We start from the raw sequence: 17985 nt of genomic DNA, 5'->3' as shown, positions 1-17985 counted from the left end.
CCATGCCCAGCCGGGACACCCCTGCACACTGTATTCAGGGGGAGCAGCCCTGGACAGTGCAATACCTCCCCCTGGACGCCAGATGGCCACCCACCTGCGCTGGTGTAGTGCCTCTGCTTCCCACAGGGCTCCCTGGGAATTGGAGTTGGAGGCAGCCCTGTTGGGTCCCACAGGTACCACCTGGGGGTGTTGTGTTTGGGACTCCTGAGGCCGTGTGGGCAACAGACTCATCACACCTGGAAGTGTCGCCGGATCTTGGTGATCAAACACCTGGAGCACTTCCAGGTGACCTATAAAAGGGAGCCAGCAACCACCACTCATTGGCCAGAGTCGGGTGAAGGAGGACAAGGTTGCTAGGGAGGAGTGTTGGTGCCAAGGAAGAGAAAAGTGATTGTGCTGTACTGGTGGTTACTAGTGTTGTGGCTGGGGATTACGGGGAAGATGTGCCCTCCAGCTGAAGAGAAATAAAAGTCCTTTTAATTTACACGTGCCTCCCGTGTCCAATCTGTGTCGGGTCAGGTGCTATATAGTGCCTTTCACAAGATAAACATAGAAAAAAGTTAGGAAATGAATAAAACAAAAATACATCATGTGTCAGCACAGTTGCAAGTGCTGCTGTTTTGTAACAAGGAAACCCTGAACTTGAGAACCACTGCTCTATATCTCAGACTCACATTCTTTATTGCCATTTAAACTAAATTTGCTAGAAAATCTAGATCTCTGGACTCAAAATCAGTTTGAATAAACTGTTCCCAGTTAACTCTCTCATACACCAAACTGATCAAGATCACTTTTTGCTAACTGTCCCAGAACACTTTAAATACCTAGGTGTGACAACTTATTTTTTTCCAATATTATATTAATAGATGGCAATCCTTTTCATTTTACTCCAGTAGAGATAAATTAGGTGTAGAACTTATAGTATGTGATAATAACTGCTGTATGACTTCTGCATGACCAAGTCGAAGCAATGTAAAGATTGTACAGCAAGTTTGTGCAAAAGACAGTTGGGTGGTCCCCCAGGATTTAGCACAGTCAATCACTACAGCAAAACCACCAAACTTAGGTTAAAAGTTTTATTGGTGGTGAAAGAATTCAAAGCCACCAAGGCAAGGGCAGTCAGAACACTGCTACGGTCAGAAGATGAGAAAAGTATGGCGTGCCAACAAGTCCATTATGTATGGCAGGAGATGGAAACCCCAGGAGGCAGTGACAGAAGTGGAAGCACTCTGGGAACATCAGAAGACTGTTGTGATAGTCGGTTAAGGTCTACTGTTACTTAGTAATTACAATTCCAAAAGATGGAGCAAAGCAACAGAATATTAGAGAAGAAGATGATATCCACATTAAAGCAGTAGAGTTTTCAAGCCAGGCACTATGAAAGCAGAAGGACTAGGCACTTGAATTGGAACTAAGGGGTATTGACTGAGACAGGTTTAACTTTTTCCTGCATGTCGTGACTGACCTCTTAATGACCTTAAACATCTGTAAGCAGTGTGGCAAAACCCTTTGTTCCCTAAGCCATATTCTGAGAGGATGTACCAAAGCACTTGGAGCCTGTACATTAAGACATAGGAAGAAGGGAGAAGTGAAGTAAACCACAAATCTGGTTCATTACTCACGGGAAAGGAAACCTATTCAAAAAATTCTCTTCACATTGTATTATTTTAATAATGGCAGAAACAGCAAAAACAAAATATTCTGGCAATTGTTAACTAAATGAAACAGCCAAAAAAAATACTGCACAGGTGCACCCCATAAAAGGGAAATATCTGCACAGCCATCTTGTCTCCTTGTTAGGATAGCGAGACTCTTTTAAACTTGCACTGAGTATACAAAGAAAGAAGGGCTCTTGACTCTGGCACAGTGAAGACTACAGCCTTCAAATGAAAGTGTCACGTGAAAACACAGCCCTTCACAAAAAACAGGATTTTCTGTGTATTCAAAGTGACATGAACTTAAAGAATATAGACATACTTGGCAGTGCCTACAGTATATAGCATATAAGTATGAAGTCTTAATGAAAACATTAATGATTTAAACACGCTAAATGCTGTCAATATTTTATTTTTCCACAGCTAAGTGGCTTTTTGGTCCTTCTGGCCAGAACATGTAAGGCCAATGTCAAATACTGTGAAATAAGCCTGGGTGTTTATCATTTGTTAACTTAGTAGTTTTCTGGTAAAGAATAAAATTTTAAAGTAAACCACAGGAGGTGTATAATGTAGTCAATAAAAAAAAAAAGTGATGAAAAAAAATTATAAATATTAAATTTAAAGAAAAAAAAAAATCAAAATGACTATTAATTTTTCATTTGTAATAATAATCATGTCTTAACATAAACCAGTCAAGGATCCTAGGTTTAACAGTAAATAAGAACAGGATCAGATGCAGAACAATACTTCCAGGTTACTAATGAAGTGTTTAAAAAAATTGGCTGAAAAAACCGGCAGGTCAAAAAAAAAAAATAAAAGCAGTAGGGTAGAAAAATAACTGTCACAAACTATGTTGTGAAGAGTGTGGATGTTTTACTAATCACAATAACAAGCTAACCATTCAAAATTATGAAAAGGCAAGATCATTAAGAGATGTGCCAAAACAGATATTCAATACATTGCAGCAGAGCATAGCATGGCTGGAATAACATGATGGCAAAATTAGGATGACAAAAAACAAAACTGCTGTTTTGTAACTACATGTCTTTGAATACATCCTTTACCAAATTCTATTTGAATACTGACATTCTTCAGTAGAACTGTGAGAAATGCATCCAGGTCAAGCTGTGAATGATTTCATCAACTAGCCACTTAATCATGGAATGTTAAAGGTCTCAATCACGAACTAAAGAGGAAGAAAGTATTCTCTCACCTGAGTCTCGACTTATCTTTTGGACTTGTGTGTTTCGTGTTCTCCGTGTGTCATATTTGTTTTATGTTCAGTGTAGGGACAAGGGAGTATTTTGTGTTTATATATTTCTTGCTGCACCTTTTATTATTATATTCTGTCTGGCTGTCTCTTTTGGGGTGTTTTTGTGTTATGTTGTGATATATATACACATTGTTTGGAGATTGTTTAATTTCTTTTTATCATTATATATTCACTTTATTATTTCACATACTGTTTGCTTTTTTTGCCTGTTTGATCATCGACTGGGGAAGTGAATTGGAAGAGGTATGGCTTGTCTGGTCTAACGTTCCCTCAGTTTGCCAAGCAAACGGGTCTTGGTGGTATAGCTGCCGATCCAAGCCTTATGATCACAGGTTTGGAAAGGTCATTTCCCTGGGTTGTAACTCAAAACGCAGCTCTCAACAAAACGTTGACAGATGTTCGAAATTGCAGCAAATCTGTCCTTTTTCACACTATCTGCATGGGTATGTTTGTTGTCAAAGTGCAAATGGTACATGATAGTCTGACAGTGGTCACGGGACATCGTATCTTTGATTGCTGATAAAACAAATAGTTCTGAGCAGGCATCAATTGTTGTCATCGCTGCTCTTGTGAAAAGAATGGAGATAAACGCCATCAACTCAGAGAGGGAGAAGCAAGTTCATTGTATCATGTGGACATCACTGAATAATAATAATAAAAGAGTACTAAATTTTACAAGTAGCCAAAATTTACACCGGGTGTTACAGACTCAAATCAAATGTATGTTTTTATTATACTATCTTCCTATATAAATACGTTTGTCTGTCCAGGATTTCGAATCACCTGTATCTTGCAAACCGTTTTACCTATTGACTTGAAATTTGGTACACATATATTACTTGACGTCTACTATTCGCTTTCAGGGTGATGATTTTTATTATTCTTCTTATTTTTATTTAATTGTAGAATCAACTCTTGGCAGCGCGCAGCAGTGTGGCACATGTGTTTGGGCGCCGTTCTCATTCCCTACCGCCTGCGCTAATCATTCTTGAGGCAAATTGAAGACTTAAGTGCCAGCTTAAGTGAAAAATTAAAGAAAAGTAATTGCAACACAAAAACTAACAATCAGTTTTAACGCAAAAAGATGCCGACGAAAGAAGAGAAGCAGCAGACCGCTAAGGTGGAGAAAAGAAGAGCTGCTCAGGAAACAGCAAGCAAATCAACCTCTGAGCAAACTAATGCTAAACCAAGACAGAGAAAGAGAATGAAAACTAGGAATGCTCACTTCAAGTGTATTCACTGCACATTATTGTGCAGTATGCCATTACTGGTAGAAATAATAGCAGCAGCTCACTACTCAAAACGCGAAGCGCCTGGACTTGAACCCGGAACCTTTTGGTTATAAGGCAGCAGTTCTTATCTCTTTACCATCCAAGAATGCATATCAATTTTCTGTCGATTGACATTTGACCTTGGGTTTTAAACTCATTGACAGCAACATGTAAATTGAATGGTTTGTTTTAACTTTGGTTATATTCTTGAGTAAAAGCACAAGTGTTTATTTGATACATTTCACATCATTATTAGTAAAACATGGAAAAAGTTTCTACTTTAGGTATGTTTTTGGCATTTCTTGCCTCGCATTTCCTTTCATCCTACACTTACCCAGATCTTTGTAGACACGGAGCACACATGAAATGCATGTATTCCAAATAACAATATACTGTATTATTTATCGTATACAACTCCAGGCACCTCACAAGCAGATAAAGAGCCCTGGCTTGAGCTGGGAGAACTTTTTGCCCGAGTTGAGCTCAGTCAAGAGAGGTGATGGGATAGCAGGCTGCTTGCTGTTTGTGCGGATTGACACATTTATAAAAGAAAAGACGCTGATGGAGAGGTGCGAAGGAATTTAAAATGAGCTGGGATTACAAGTTTTTTGTAGGCTTCAGGGATTCTAGTGTTAAGTCAGTGTGTAACTAATGTTATATACTGTACTATTTGAAATTAGAAAAAATAAAATTCTCACTTAGAGGATCTGTTCAAAACGTTTTTTAAAACCTGGCAGGACCTAATTAATAACTTTTTAGAATAAGCATTTATATTGTGGGGAAAAGACTCCTTTCTCTCTTTACTACTCTTAACAGTTTTGCTCTGGTTGTTGGCCTTCCTCTCCTTCTCATGGGTAGGGTTTGATTTGATTTTAGTTTTGTTATGTTTGACTTGATTGTATGGAATGTCATATACTTTTAATAAATTCAATAAAAAAAATTGAAACGGTATAATTTTGTATCTGTAGTGTATTTCAATTTACAGCAGACTATATATTGGTAATCCTTGTGCTGTAGAACACCCAAAGGTAGGCAATTTACACAAAAAAAAAAAAAAATAAATAAAAGACCTGTATCTGGAAAATAAGGTACGAAGACTTTGACAGGAAAAGCTTGATTATGTTTAAAAAAATATTGTAATGATAAATGAAATCAGGTAATTTAGAAAAACAAAAAAACACTTACTGCTCTGGAATTATCACCAAAGTCAATCTTAAGTCTTCCCATTGCTCTAATTATAGCAATAATGGACTGAATAGTGTTACTGTAAACAACGACCTTGTACTGTTTACATTCTTCTTCAGAGTACCCATCTTCATGAATGATTCTGTGGAAAGAGCCCATAGAAAAATATGTAAACCTAACAGGCTTAAAATGAGTACTTTAACACCAAATGTTAAATAGTAAATTTTCAAATACAACAAAAACAATGCTGTTTGATTCTATATTATAGAAATTTACATGATTCAAGTAATCAAGTAATAGAACCTTGAATTACTAGACTGCTTCCTATATTGTCTCCAATAGGAGGTGCAATTCCTAGTAAAGATCTTTATAGCAAAAGGATTACACAAGGTAGATACAAACAAAATAACTACAAAATGTGAAATCAGCAACCAAAATAAAGCTTGGCGCCCCTCTGGGGCTTAAGAGGATTGTGCTGTGTCCGTTGACTTTCCACTCACAAAAAGAACTCTACACATAAAAACTAAACAAAAATATTTTTTTCTTCTTTCTCTCAGTCTCATCTTTGGGCTCATAATCCCTTATGACTATCACAGGTTTGCCCACGCTCACCCCCCAACTTCAGACACAATTCACCACTAACCCAGGGGCATCTTTTGGGGATACCTATGGAACCAGTTCTAATGCTGGAAATGCATGTAGGAAGCCAGTAACTTTCTGTTCAGATCTCCATCTGGCAGTCATCAATTTCCCTGCATTCATGAGCACTAATTTATACCTGCTAGTCCTGACCTACCATGTCTAACATAACATTCCACAGGGTTGTTGATGTACATCAGGGGTGCTCAGTGCTACCATCCTGTGATTTCAAGGAATTTATCTAGACATTTTCTCTCTGTGCAGAAAATAATGCTGGACATGTGCTAGGTTGTCTGTCCTCCAGGGTTCTGGAAAACAATAACAACCTAGAAACCTGTCCTTTCTCCAGTTTGCACTGGCACATCTGTTTACTATGCTCTCAGGTTGCTCGGCACAACCATAAGCTATACAGCTCATGGCTAGCTTTATACCAACACTTATACAAAGGACCTTCCCTACCAGAAGTGCAGATTCTTATGCCATACAGGTTGAGCTAGTCTATCCTCTTGTCTTGCCATTTTAAGCTATATGAAGTTATATGAAGTTTGGAGAAGTGTAACGATAGATAATTGCAGATACTTGTATTCCTCTTTAAAAAATTTTGTTTACAAAAAAAAAAAAAAAACCTGGAGTCATGCGTAAATTTGTGTTAGAAACAAGTTCAACTTACTTCATCTGTTTCACTATAGTGCTTTTCCCAGATTCTCCAGCACCTGCAGGCAAAACAAAAAGAAACCATTTTTGAATGAACAAAGAACAAAAAAATCATAGCAGGTGAAAAGAAACCATAAAATAAAAATGTAATCTTGCTGGCATAGAACAGTTAACAACTAGTAAGCCTGTATATTCCGTCTATTGCAGCTACTATAGGTTTGACTACAAACAATTCGAAAAAGTCCTTAAAACTGAATTTCTACCTCCCATACAGCTATTATACTGTCCACTACTTATTCAGTGCTTAGCTGGAAAAAAGGAGTGATGCAAAATTAAAGTTCAATAACAAAGTAAAAATGACCTTACTGTCTCTATAAAAAAAATTGAGGTTTGTCCATTAACTTATAAACAATGTTTAAGAGAAATGTGGGTTTTTACAATCATGTCCAAATCGCTGATATGTAGAGTATATACAGTATGAGGTTAGTTACTTATTTTTACTTTCTTCAAGTTGTCTATATAAAGGGAAATACTTATTCACATATCACTGTGGCGACTGCGATAAAATACAAATGTTTTAAAAGGTTTATATATACTGTTGAAAAAAAAAAAAAACAATGTGAATCAAAGATAGTTTTTCAGTCCAATGGGCAAAAGCAATGTACATGGTTTTTTTTTTCAGTTTTGAGAACTCAATTGAGTTTCTCTACTTTGAGCAACAGTACAGCATCTTGATAACTGCATAATGGTGAAATAAAAGCTTGCATAATTTTCAAACCATTGTTACTTTTTCATAATCATGGCCTACATTACTTTGCCAGAGGAAATTGTGTTTGAAAGTGAAGCATTTTTAATAAACAATGTTTTGAAAAAACAAATGTGATAGAGTGTTAAAATCTGTGTTAACCTCTCCAGCTAAAACTTTCTTTAATGTACCATAATTGATTATAGATCGAGATACTTTGCCAATAAATTATAAAATCAGAGAAACACCAAGCCATTGCAAATTGCAGATAATCCTAGCTGTGAGGCTGTTTGTGTAATGTAAATACTGCATACATTTTTATTTATTCTGTGCTTACACTATACTTATGCTACATCATTCCTCTTCCATTAATTTTTAGATAAATGACCTTTTGCTTTTTACCCGACTGTTGAAGTTAAATTACTTCAAGCAGAAGGAGAAGTGAACTGATATGACAGAGGTTTACTCAATCTGCTGCCATGGCTTAAACAGCCAGCAACAGGCACAAGCTGCTGCCGCACATGCAATTCTGTGTTTGATTAACTTATATTAGGGGTCTCTCTGCCATCAGGAGGAACTATTAAATAGTGATGTGTAAAACTATTCTTTTTAGTGATTTGATTAATTTTATTCTGTTCACGAAAATGACTTGAATCTTTGAATTAACTGATTCGTTCACTTCAAAAACAACAACAGCTATATTGTACTTTAAAATGTACACTAGTATCATAACAGAGTAACAACTTTAAACTACCAAATAACACAAATATAAAAGGAAAGCAACAAAATAAGTAATTCACACATAATAATAATCATCATCTTTACTGAATTTTGACAATAAATACAATTTCAACAATAAATGGAAAAAAAAATGTACACAAAATAGTGCACACATCATGATAAAACTGTGAGAACACTGAAATATAACTAAATAAAATCATTTTCAGTTTAGATTAATCTCCTGCAATTTCATGTCCCATCCTTTCAAATGCAATCACCCATGCATATCATCACTGAACTGAACTGCGGTTCAATGTACTGACAGTCTCCTGTATGTATTTCAGTACACAAACTGATTCCTATGAAGTAGTTCAGTGTACAGTAATCCCTCGCTATATCGCGCTTTGACTTTCGCGGTTTCGCTCTATCGCGGATTTTATATGAAAGCATAACTAAATATATAACGCAGATTTTTTGCTGCTTCGCGGGTTCTGCGGACAATGTGTCTTTTTACTTCCTGTACATGCTTCCTCAGTTGGTTTGCCCAGTTGATTTCATACAAGGGACGCTATTGGCGGGTGAGTAACCAATCAGAGCACGCAGTTAAGTTCCTGCTTGCTGAATGCAGTGTTAACCAGGAAGTCTTGTCTCGCTCATTCAGCATCAACATGTTTCGCTGTGTAAAGAGTTGTGCTCTTTTGTGTTTCATCTTTGTGCATAGTCAAGCCCTTCATTATGGCTCCAAAACGATCTGCTACTGCTTCAGGGGCCGTGCCCAAGCGCAAACGGAAGATGTTAACGATTGCCGAAAAGGTAAAAGTTTTGGATTTGTTGAAGGCTACGATTCTTTTTATTTAAAAAGTAGGAAAGGAATATAAGATCTCGACGCAGTGTCCTTTTAACCAGGGTGCAAAACAAGTTGTAAGTGGATGTAATAAGGCAGTAGTCTGGATGGAATCTGCTTTAGGGATTTGGATTGAAGACTGTCAGAAGAAGAACAACGGCAGTGCTACACAATCGCCTGAAGTGGCTCCTTTAAGGGCTGTAACGCTCTCCTTTGTTGTGCAGTAAAATAAAACTCATTGTTATCGGACAAGTCATCGTGTCATTGTTGGTGAGTAACCATAATTAATTTTCTACTTACAGTACTTAGCACATGTACGTACGTTTAGTGTCACTGTACACACACGTTTACTGTATACTATTTTTGTTGCATTGTACGTATTTATTGCTGGTGGCATGTCTATCGTAATGGCTGTAACATGTGATATCGGAGACACTCAATATCTTTAAAATAATATTTAGGTTTTACTGTATATAAACAGTGTGTTTATATACATAATTTCAATGAATCTTACCTAATATCTAAGAGAATACAAAGGGATAATGCTGTATAACTCTGCGGGGAATATTTATAAACAGTGTGGGAGAGTTTATAAGGGCTTAAAATATATAAAAATAACCATAGAAACATATGCTTTCTACTTCGCGGATTTTCACCTATCGCGGGGGGGTCTGGAACGCAACCCCCGCGATCGAGGAGGGATTACTGTACTGTAGTGTGAGACAGCAGTCTGCAGTTCATTCCATAGTTCAATACATGACTTGATTCTTTTGGTAAACTAGTTCAGCAGTTCATTCCTCAGTTCAGTACAAGAACTGATTCTCTCAGTGAACTAGTTCAGTGTACTGTACTGCGAGTCTCTTGTCTACAGTTCATGAACGGACTTGCAATGGCTATTCAGATCAGTAGTGGGCATAGAGGTTCATTCAATCGGTCAGTACAGTATACTGAGACAGTCATAGTTACTCAGTCAGTTGGCCGAGTTGGCTAGTTGTTATCATGACCGTTTTTTGCTGAAACAGTTTATTGATAGGCTATTTGTCAAGGACAGCAGCCATTTAAGTGAAGTTAAGATGATAGTCCCTGACCGTCACAGAATGGTACATAAAAAACTTAGTATGCACCGTGCATGGCTCGAAAAGACAGGTTCTTTACTGTCATTGAACCAATACTTTTGTTCAGAGAAGTACAAAAAAACTAGTTCATTCATTGCACATCACTACTATCACATAAGTAAAAGAGGAAATATATAAAATTTAGAAGTTGTCATGACCTCTCCAAAGGTAAATTTGAAACAGTAAACTTAGTTGTCGCATAGAACATTTCTCCATTTTTAAGACTGACAGTTTGGAAAATTTGCCAATGCTTTTCAATGGGAGGTTTTGAAATTTCAAAAAACTGCATGAACAAAATATACATTAACTCGTATAGTACTGTAATGACCAGCATATAGAACTATAGAGGTACTGGAGTTTTCTACATTAATCTTTGAGTATTCGTTCCATTAAAAATGGTGCCCTGTCTTATACCACGTTATCTGGGTTACAGAGCATACCTGTAAAACAATAAAAGAAAGCTTTCCCTACCAATCACTATCTCCTGCCACGTAAATTACTTTTTTCTCTATACCGCAAACACTCCTGCTTTATGTCTCCTGACTCCCTACTCAATGCTTCCTTCCGATGCACTTTCCTTTTTCTCCTGTCACTCATCTCCTAAGAGGCGTGTCCACTTTTTAAATAGAAGCTCTTTATCCAGCAACATCACTTACAGCATTCATTCCACCCTTTCTGCTCCCCCACAGTGCATCAAAAGCTGCCTGCATGGCACAAAATATTAACATAACAAAATTTAAAAAGAAATTATAATACAGAAGAACATTAATACAGAATAACATTACCGTCAGTGGGTTCTATTTTAAAGACATTTTTCAGTTTTGTCAATGTTATTCTTCCTACTCCGTAAATTGAACCAATACTTGAAGCACTTTCACTGTTTTGTAAACATTTAATAATTTTGCTAATTTGTGACAATTCCAACATCACACACATGTTTATTGACCACAACCATGTATAGTAGATTAATTATAACAAAAGAGAAGCTACAAAATGCTATTAAAACTGAAGGTATGTAACTGACACCGATTTTAAAATGCAGCATGACACGTGGTGTTGGGGAAGAACACTACGTTACTAGCACAAAGAGTTGTTCCAAAGAGAATAGCCAGCAGTTTACTGCATGGCAGTAGTAGCACAGTAATAAGGTAGGCACTGGCTTGTGCAATTTTTTTTTTGGCTCGATGGTTAACAGAGAATGATAGTAAATCGAGTTACAGATAATCAAAGTTTTAGTGTACATTATTAAACTTCTTGTTTGCATAAAACTCTTCACTCTTCCAAGTAACACACGTTAATTAGGTTATTCTTCTGGGATAAAAATCCTGCTTGAATAGAGACATTCCCCTTGACCAATATTCATAACTGAGCATTAACAATATATGGACTTAATTTATTGTGCTTCAAAATGCTACATGTCACCCACATTTATCGTCCCCAAGACTGACAAGGAAATATAAACCATTTTTTTAAATAAATGCATAAAGTCATTTGTTTTACTTACTGTTATAGTTGAAGCTTCACAACATTTCTGTTAAAATTCTATATTTTATGTTCTTTTACATTTCCCCTGCCAAATTGCTGATGCAGCGCCTAGTTCAAATGTGGATAATGAAATATACTCTATGCCACAAGGATTGTGCAATATAACACTTACACTATAAAAGTATGCAGATTGATGTTTTTCAGTCTATTTTTTTAAATTCCCAGTCTGCTAGCTCTCAAAAGAGCAGACACTTGCTTCCATAAATTGCCATGATTGCTTGTCAATAAATTCATGCCAAACTGAGTTGTCATCAACTCAATAGCATATTTTCAAAGTGGTAGTTCTTTCTCTAAAAAAGTTACTGAAATCCTTCACTCTTGAATGAGCCCACATATGTTACTCTGGCTCTGGAAAAAAATCAAACACTTTTTATGAAAATAAGATGCCTCCCCAAAAAGACTTTCTGGCTGTGAATTTACTTAGACTGTTGCAATGAATGGCATTTTTTTTGTGCATATTGCATTTAAGTTATTTTTGTATGCAACACACTCGTACAAAGCAGAGATTTTTATTTTTACTCCGATATAATGAAATTTTTTTATTTTGTTAAGTGTCATCATTAGTGTATTACATGTTCCTTACAAGCCCAGTATATTCTGTAAGAAAAGCGGTCAAAATTAGCTATGTTATTCCCCTTGCTGAACATGTTCCATGTAATAAAGCTTCTACAAGAAAAGAAATCTTAAACTAACGATAGACATTCCAACATTTTTCAGTGAATCAAGCCAATTGGCTAACCTCCTGAGCAAAAACCTGAATCTGTTGGCTCCTACTTAAATGTTTGTTCAAGATAAATAAAACTTTCCAATATTATGACTTATGACTGGTGTCTTTATGTAGTGTTTTATTACAATGCATTCAAATGCTACTTCTTTTGCAATGCTCATTTTATTTTCAAGCTTACTGTCTTAGGTTATTTTCTTACCTGCTCTTTGGCATTTGTCTTCGAAATCAGCTAACATGAAAGGTTAGTGTGAAACTCATAAGTGGGAATGTGGCAGATATGTAAACGTAAACATTCCAGAAGACTATCAGATCTTATAAGCAGGTACTCTTTCTTTTCAGGGATCACAATATGTGCAAATCAAAATGGTAATGCATTTGAAACCAGAAAAGGTTAAAACAAACAAAGCTATATAATTCTATTGCATGCATGCTCCTGGTTGTAGAACAACAATTCATTAATCCCTTAAAAATTTCTTACATTATACAATCAGATGAGAGTGCATAACATAATAAATTTTGTTGACTGTGAAGTTTATTACCAACATAAAAGTCAACATGAGCTGTATTATTGTTATAAGAATCAATTTAACATTTAGATGTTTGTGATATGGCACCAGCAGTGTACACTTTAGAGAAAGTGACAGATGTTTTTGTTCTTGAAGATAATTTAAAATGAAATAAAAATTATCATCGTTCTATAAAAATTCCTATCTGTTGGGCACTAACAAAAACACACCTTGAGCTAATGTGTTAGGGCAATGTAAAACATGTATGAAATCACACAAAAAAATATACCGTAATATAATTTTTACCAGAAATATAAAAACAAAATAAATATTGTCTTGACATTTGTAGCAATTACACATTTTGGATTGACTTTCACAACCAAACTGCACAATGAAATAGGCTCATAATCATTATGCTTCAGTTACACATTTCATGAAATATTTAGCACTTATACTGTTAAAAGGATTTCAAGCTGAATCTGTATGCAAGTAAATGGGTTTTCAGTTACGGTACGCTATGCTGAATTAAGTCATTGTGTATCCCAGGATTCTAATTATTATTTTATGCAATAAATTCCTAAATAACATTTACTAACTTGAAGATCAATGTTCATATTCGTAAGAATTAAAACTGGAAACTTACAGAATATGAAAATCTTTTGGTTGACAGAAGCAACAGTGAGGAAAACCCCTAAATAATAAGAAAGTATAGACTAAACTAACTTCAACCAAGCTTCAAATGTGTGATGACAAGAGGGACCTACTATTGTACTACTAAAATAAACTACAGTACATGCATAGTAGGTCTAAATAACAGTCAAGCTGTAATAAAAAGTAAAATATTTAATTTCTGAAAAAGCTCAACACACAATGTAAAACTTTAACAAGAACTGCAGTTACTTGTGTTCAGGGAGCAGCTCAGCTATCTAACGTTAGCAGTTTTTTTTTTTTTATACCAAAAGAAAGACTAACACAGTATGATATACAACTTATGGAGAATACAATTTACGAGGATGAGGAGGACCACTTTTAAAGACATATGTTTAGGTGAATTTTCTGAAAGAACTGCAAACTCATCCAAAGCAGAATCACAGACAGCATTTATTTGATATTTTCCCAAAATCCATAGTTTATTTGCCAGTGATAATGCAATAAATATTCACCAAATCTTCACCAAAAACTGGCGGTGCAAAAATTTGGGTACCCTTGCAATTTGGTAATTTGAATAAATGCAACTGCTCAATACTGATTACTTGCAACACCAAATTGGTTGGATTAGCTCGTTAAGCCTTGAACCTCATAGACAGGTGTGTCCAATCATGAGAAAAGGTATTTAAGGTGGTCATTTGCAAGTTGTGCTTCCCTTTGACTCTCCTCTGAAGAGTGACAGCATGGGTTCCTCAAAGCAATTCTCAAAAGATCTGAAAACAAAGATTGTTCAGTATCATGGTTTAGGGGAAGGCTACAAAAAGCTATCTCAGAGGTTTAAACTGACAGTTTCAACTGTAAGGAATGTAATCAGGAAATGGAAGGCCACAGGCACAGTTGCTGTTAAACCCAGGTCTGGCAGGCCAACAAAAATACAGGAGCAGCATATGCGCAGGATTGTGAGAATGGTTACAGACAACCCACAAATCACCTCCAAAGACCTGCAAGAACATCTTGCTGCAGATGATGCATCTGTACATCTTTCTACAATTCAGCGCAATTTGCACAAAGAACATCTGTATGGCAGGGTGATGAGAAAGAAGCCCTTTCTGCACTCACACCACAAACAGAGCTGCTTGTTGTATACAAATGCTCATTTAGACAAGCCAGATTCATTTTGGAACAAAGTGCTTTGGACTGATGAGACAATAATTGAGTTATCTGGTCATAACAAAAAGCACTTTGCATGGTAGAAGAAGAACACCGCATTCCAAGAAAAAACATCTGCTACCTAATGTCAAATTTGGAGGAGGTTCCATCATGCTGTGGGGCTGTGTGGCTAGTTCAGGGGCTGGGGCCCTTGTTAAAGTCGAGGGTCAGATGAATTCAACCCAATATCAACAAATTCTTCAGGATAATGTTCAAACATCAGTCACAAACAAGACAATGACCCAAAACACAGTTTGAATTCTACAAAGTCATTCATGCAGAGAGAGAAGTACAATGTTATGGAATGGCCATCACAGTCCCGTGACTTGAATATCATTGAAAATCTATGGGATGATTTGGAGTAGGCTGTCCATGATCAGCAGCCGTCAAATTTAACTGGAGAGATTTTGTATGGAAGAATGATGAATACCTCCATCCAGAATCTGGACACTCATCAAAAGCTATAGGAGGCGTCTAGAGGCTGTTATATTTGGAAAAGGAGGCTCAACTAAGTATTGATGTAATATTTGTGTTGGAGTGCCCAAATTTATGCACCTGTCTAATTTTATGATGCATATTTTCTGTTAATCCAATAAACTTAATGTCACTGCTGAAATACTACTGTTTCCATAAGGCATGTCACATATTAAAAGGAAGCTGCTACTTTGAAAGCTCAGCCAATGATAAACAAAAATCCAAGGAGTTAAGAGAGGTTCCCAAACTTTTTTATATGACTGTAAGTAAATACATAGTTTAGAAACCAGGAAATCAATAAATATGAATCAAATGTCAAACTGCTTTAAGATATTTCATCTGGCACTTCCTGCTTTTTTGGTCTGCATTTAGTTTGCAATAAATTTAAAATGTTATCATCTAGTTTACAATGCAATTGCCACCTTTCAGACATGAGCATTAACTATTAACAAATCAACCACTAACATCTAAAGCCTAAATTATAAACTTGGCTGAACTTAATGTCTTAAAATGCATTTTGTTTCAATTAAGAGTTTTCAGAAAGAAGCTGGCAAAGATACAAGATGTTAAAGGAGGAACCAAATGATAACTTACCTGATCAAATACCACATGCATTTTGTTTTCTCTTAAACATACTGCTTTCTTTCTTGCTGTTGCCAAGTAGTTAGTGTGCACATTACCCTTTAAACTGAAAAATTACAAATGCGACTCAGATGAATACCAGAGGTGTATGAAATTTCTGACTGATTATTAACTGCTGGCACCCACTATTAATTTCAAATTAACATTTACATAGTTTCTTAAAACCCCTCCTTGTAAATCATCAGCTGGCTGGTATTTGGTTCTGAAAGAAATGGTATGAGAACTTACTGCATACAATGTTTCACGTCAAAAGATTTGCAAAGGAATTACAAAACCGGACAAAGAGAATATGCTACCCAAAAAAAGGATGGCTAGGAATCTGCAATATGCCATGAGCAGCTACTGTATACTTGACACTAACTAGGGATGGGACTTTTTATCTAATTTTACAAATCAATAGCCGACCTCTTTTAATTGATTAATAGCTTTTACCTGTTAAATAGACACATCCTGCTTAATAACAGGGGGTAAAAAGAGGATGTATTATTATTGAAACAAATTCTTAAACAAACACACGCTCAAAGATATGACTCACTATCTCTCTGCATTATTGTTTTGTACATTAAGGAATACGTGTTTCCAGATGCCCTTAGAAGTCAGTCACTTGCCCATAACTGTGAAGCTGGCAGCAAAGAAAAAACACATTTATTGTACCAATGATTTGAGCATCCTCAGGCAGCCTTTTGTCGCAGTTATTCCATCTAAGACTAAAGCTTGCAATACAGGGGTAAAACATGCTACCTGGACCAGGTTCAAAGAGTGTATAACTTGAGGATGTATTCACACTAGCAATGTGTTCCGTGCCCGAGGAAGTTTATCCACATGTAACCCCCATACCCAAAAGTCAAATTCACTTGGCCAGTGTCTTCGCTACATGCAAGGCCAAGCATACCATGCCCTGGTCCACTTGGAAGAGGTAGGCCCGGAAAGGTTCAGTAGGATTCGGGAACAGTGTGATCACTGAACATGCCAGAGCACTGAACACACACATGACGTCAATGATGTGACGTGTATTACTATGTAGATAGTGAAATTTTCATTTCATTCAATCCCATCTGAGTTAAAAATAGATTTTTATTCTCACCTTACAAATGAGGAAGAATTGCAGTTGGCAAGAAGAGCTGCAAATTCATCCCTTAACATCATTTGCCTCTGTAAAAATCATCTTGTACGCGCAGCATGATTAACAGAAAAATGCTGCGCTGCACATTCAATCTGGGTAGAGGACAGAATGTTATCCTGCCCTACACAATTCCAAAGAAAATTCCAAAAAACACAAAATAAGGAAAATCATTTTGACATGCAGGCTGTCACTCCATGTTCGGATCTTGTTTTGGTTTTAAACAAAGTTGCACAGTGATGACGAAAGCGTGCCCGGGCCTAGAAAGTTAAGGTGCAGCGTGAGTGCAGGCCAGTGGGGGAGTAGGGATGGGGATGGTACAAACAAACATGCCTAGTTGCGAGTACACCCTAAGTCCCCATAAAACTACACTACACAATTTTTTCAGTGATTTTCAGTTGTAGCTTTCGTTAATATAATCTTCATCAAGTTTGGGCAATCACGGACTGCTCCTATGTCTGCAGTCCTTGTAGTTCGACATCAGACCAGTCTATAACTTAAAGACATGATTTTGTCTTAAGTATTGTCTATATGAGAGTGGACTCAATTGAAAGTACAATTTATAAAATGAAGCATTGAAGGGGGGAAAAAAAGGAAGGTGTGCATTTTTTTTAATTACACAAACAGAAGAGAGGCTCATCTGTCTAATGTCTTGTGTTTGTTGTAACATAGGAAAAAGAAAAAATGAAAAAAATCCATAAGCTTGTGATGGTACACCATGATGGAATGTAATACCCTTGCTCAAGATACTATAAGTGATACATGAAATCTAACAATTTTTTATAGCAAGTGTTGTCAATATGGTACACACTGCACAAGATGAAAAATATCTTAAAATGTTTGAAAAATAGTTAATTGTTAAGACTCCTTTTAAATTTCAACTTCAGTGAAATGATATCTTATCTGGAGCATGTTTCTGCCTGAAGCAGTTGCTGCTGTGACAGCCTCCAGCTTCTTATAACCTTAATGTACAATTTTGGGGTTTAAAGTAAATGTAAGGATTAACTTGACTA

The 17985-nt window shown here is 36.3% G+C and overlaps 1 protein-coding gene across 1 annotated transcript in view; it reads right to left on the bottom strand.

The window, feature by feature from the left end:
• gnai3 (guanine nucleotide binding protein (G protein), alpha inhibiting activity polypeptide 3) overlaps positions 1–17985 on the bottom strand; it is a 115082-nt gene that overhangs the window by 47936 nt on the left and 49161 nt on the right. The window contains exons 2-3 of the mRNA XM_039748571.1: positions 6694–6736; positions 5385–5526 (exon numbers count right to left, since the gene is read on the bottom strand). Coding sequence (XP_039604505.1) covers positions 5385–5526; positions 6694–6736 — 185 coding nt within the window. The remainder of the gene's footprint in view (positions 1–5384; positions 5527–6693; positions 6737–17985) is intronic.

This window comes from Polypterus senegalus, chromosome 3, assembly GCF_016835505.1.
Source record: "Polypterus senegalus isolate Bchr_013 chromosome 3, ASM1683550v1, whole genome shotgun sequence".
NCBI classification, from domain to species: Eukaryota; Metazoa; Chordata; class Cladistia; order Polypteriformes; family Polypteridae; genus Polypterus; species Polypterus senegalus.
The sequence above is the reverse complement of the archived record's forward strand: the minus strand, read 5'-3'. Positions and strand labels throughout refer to the sequence as shown.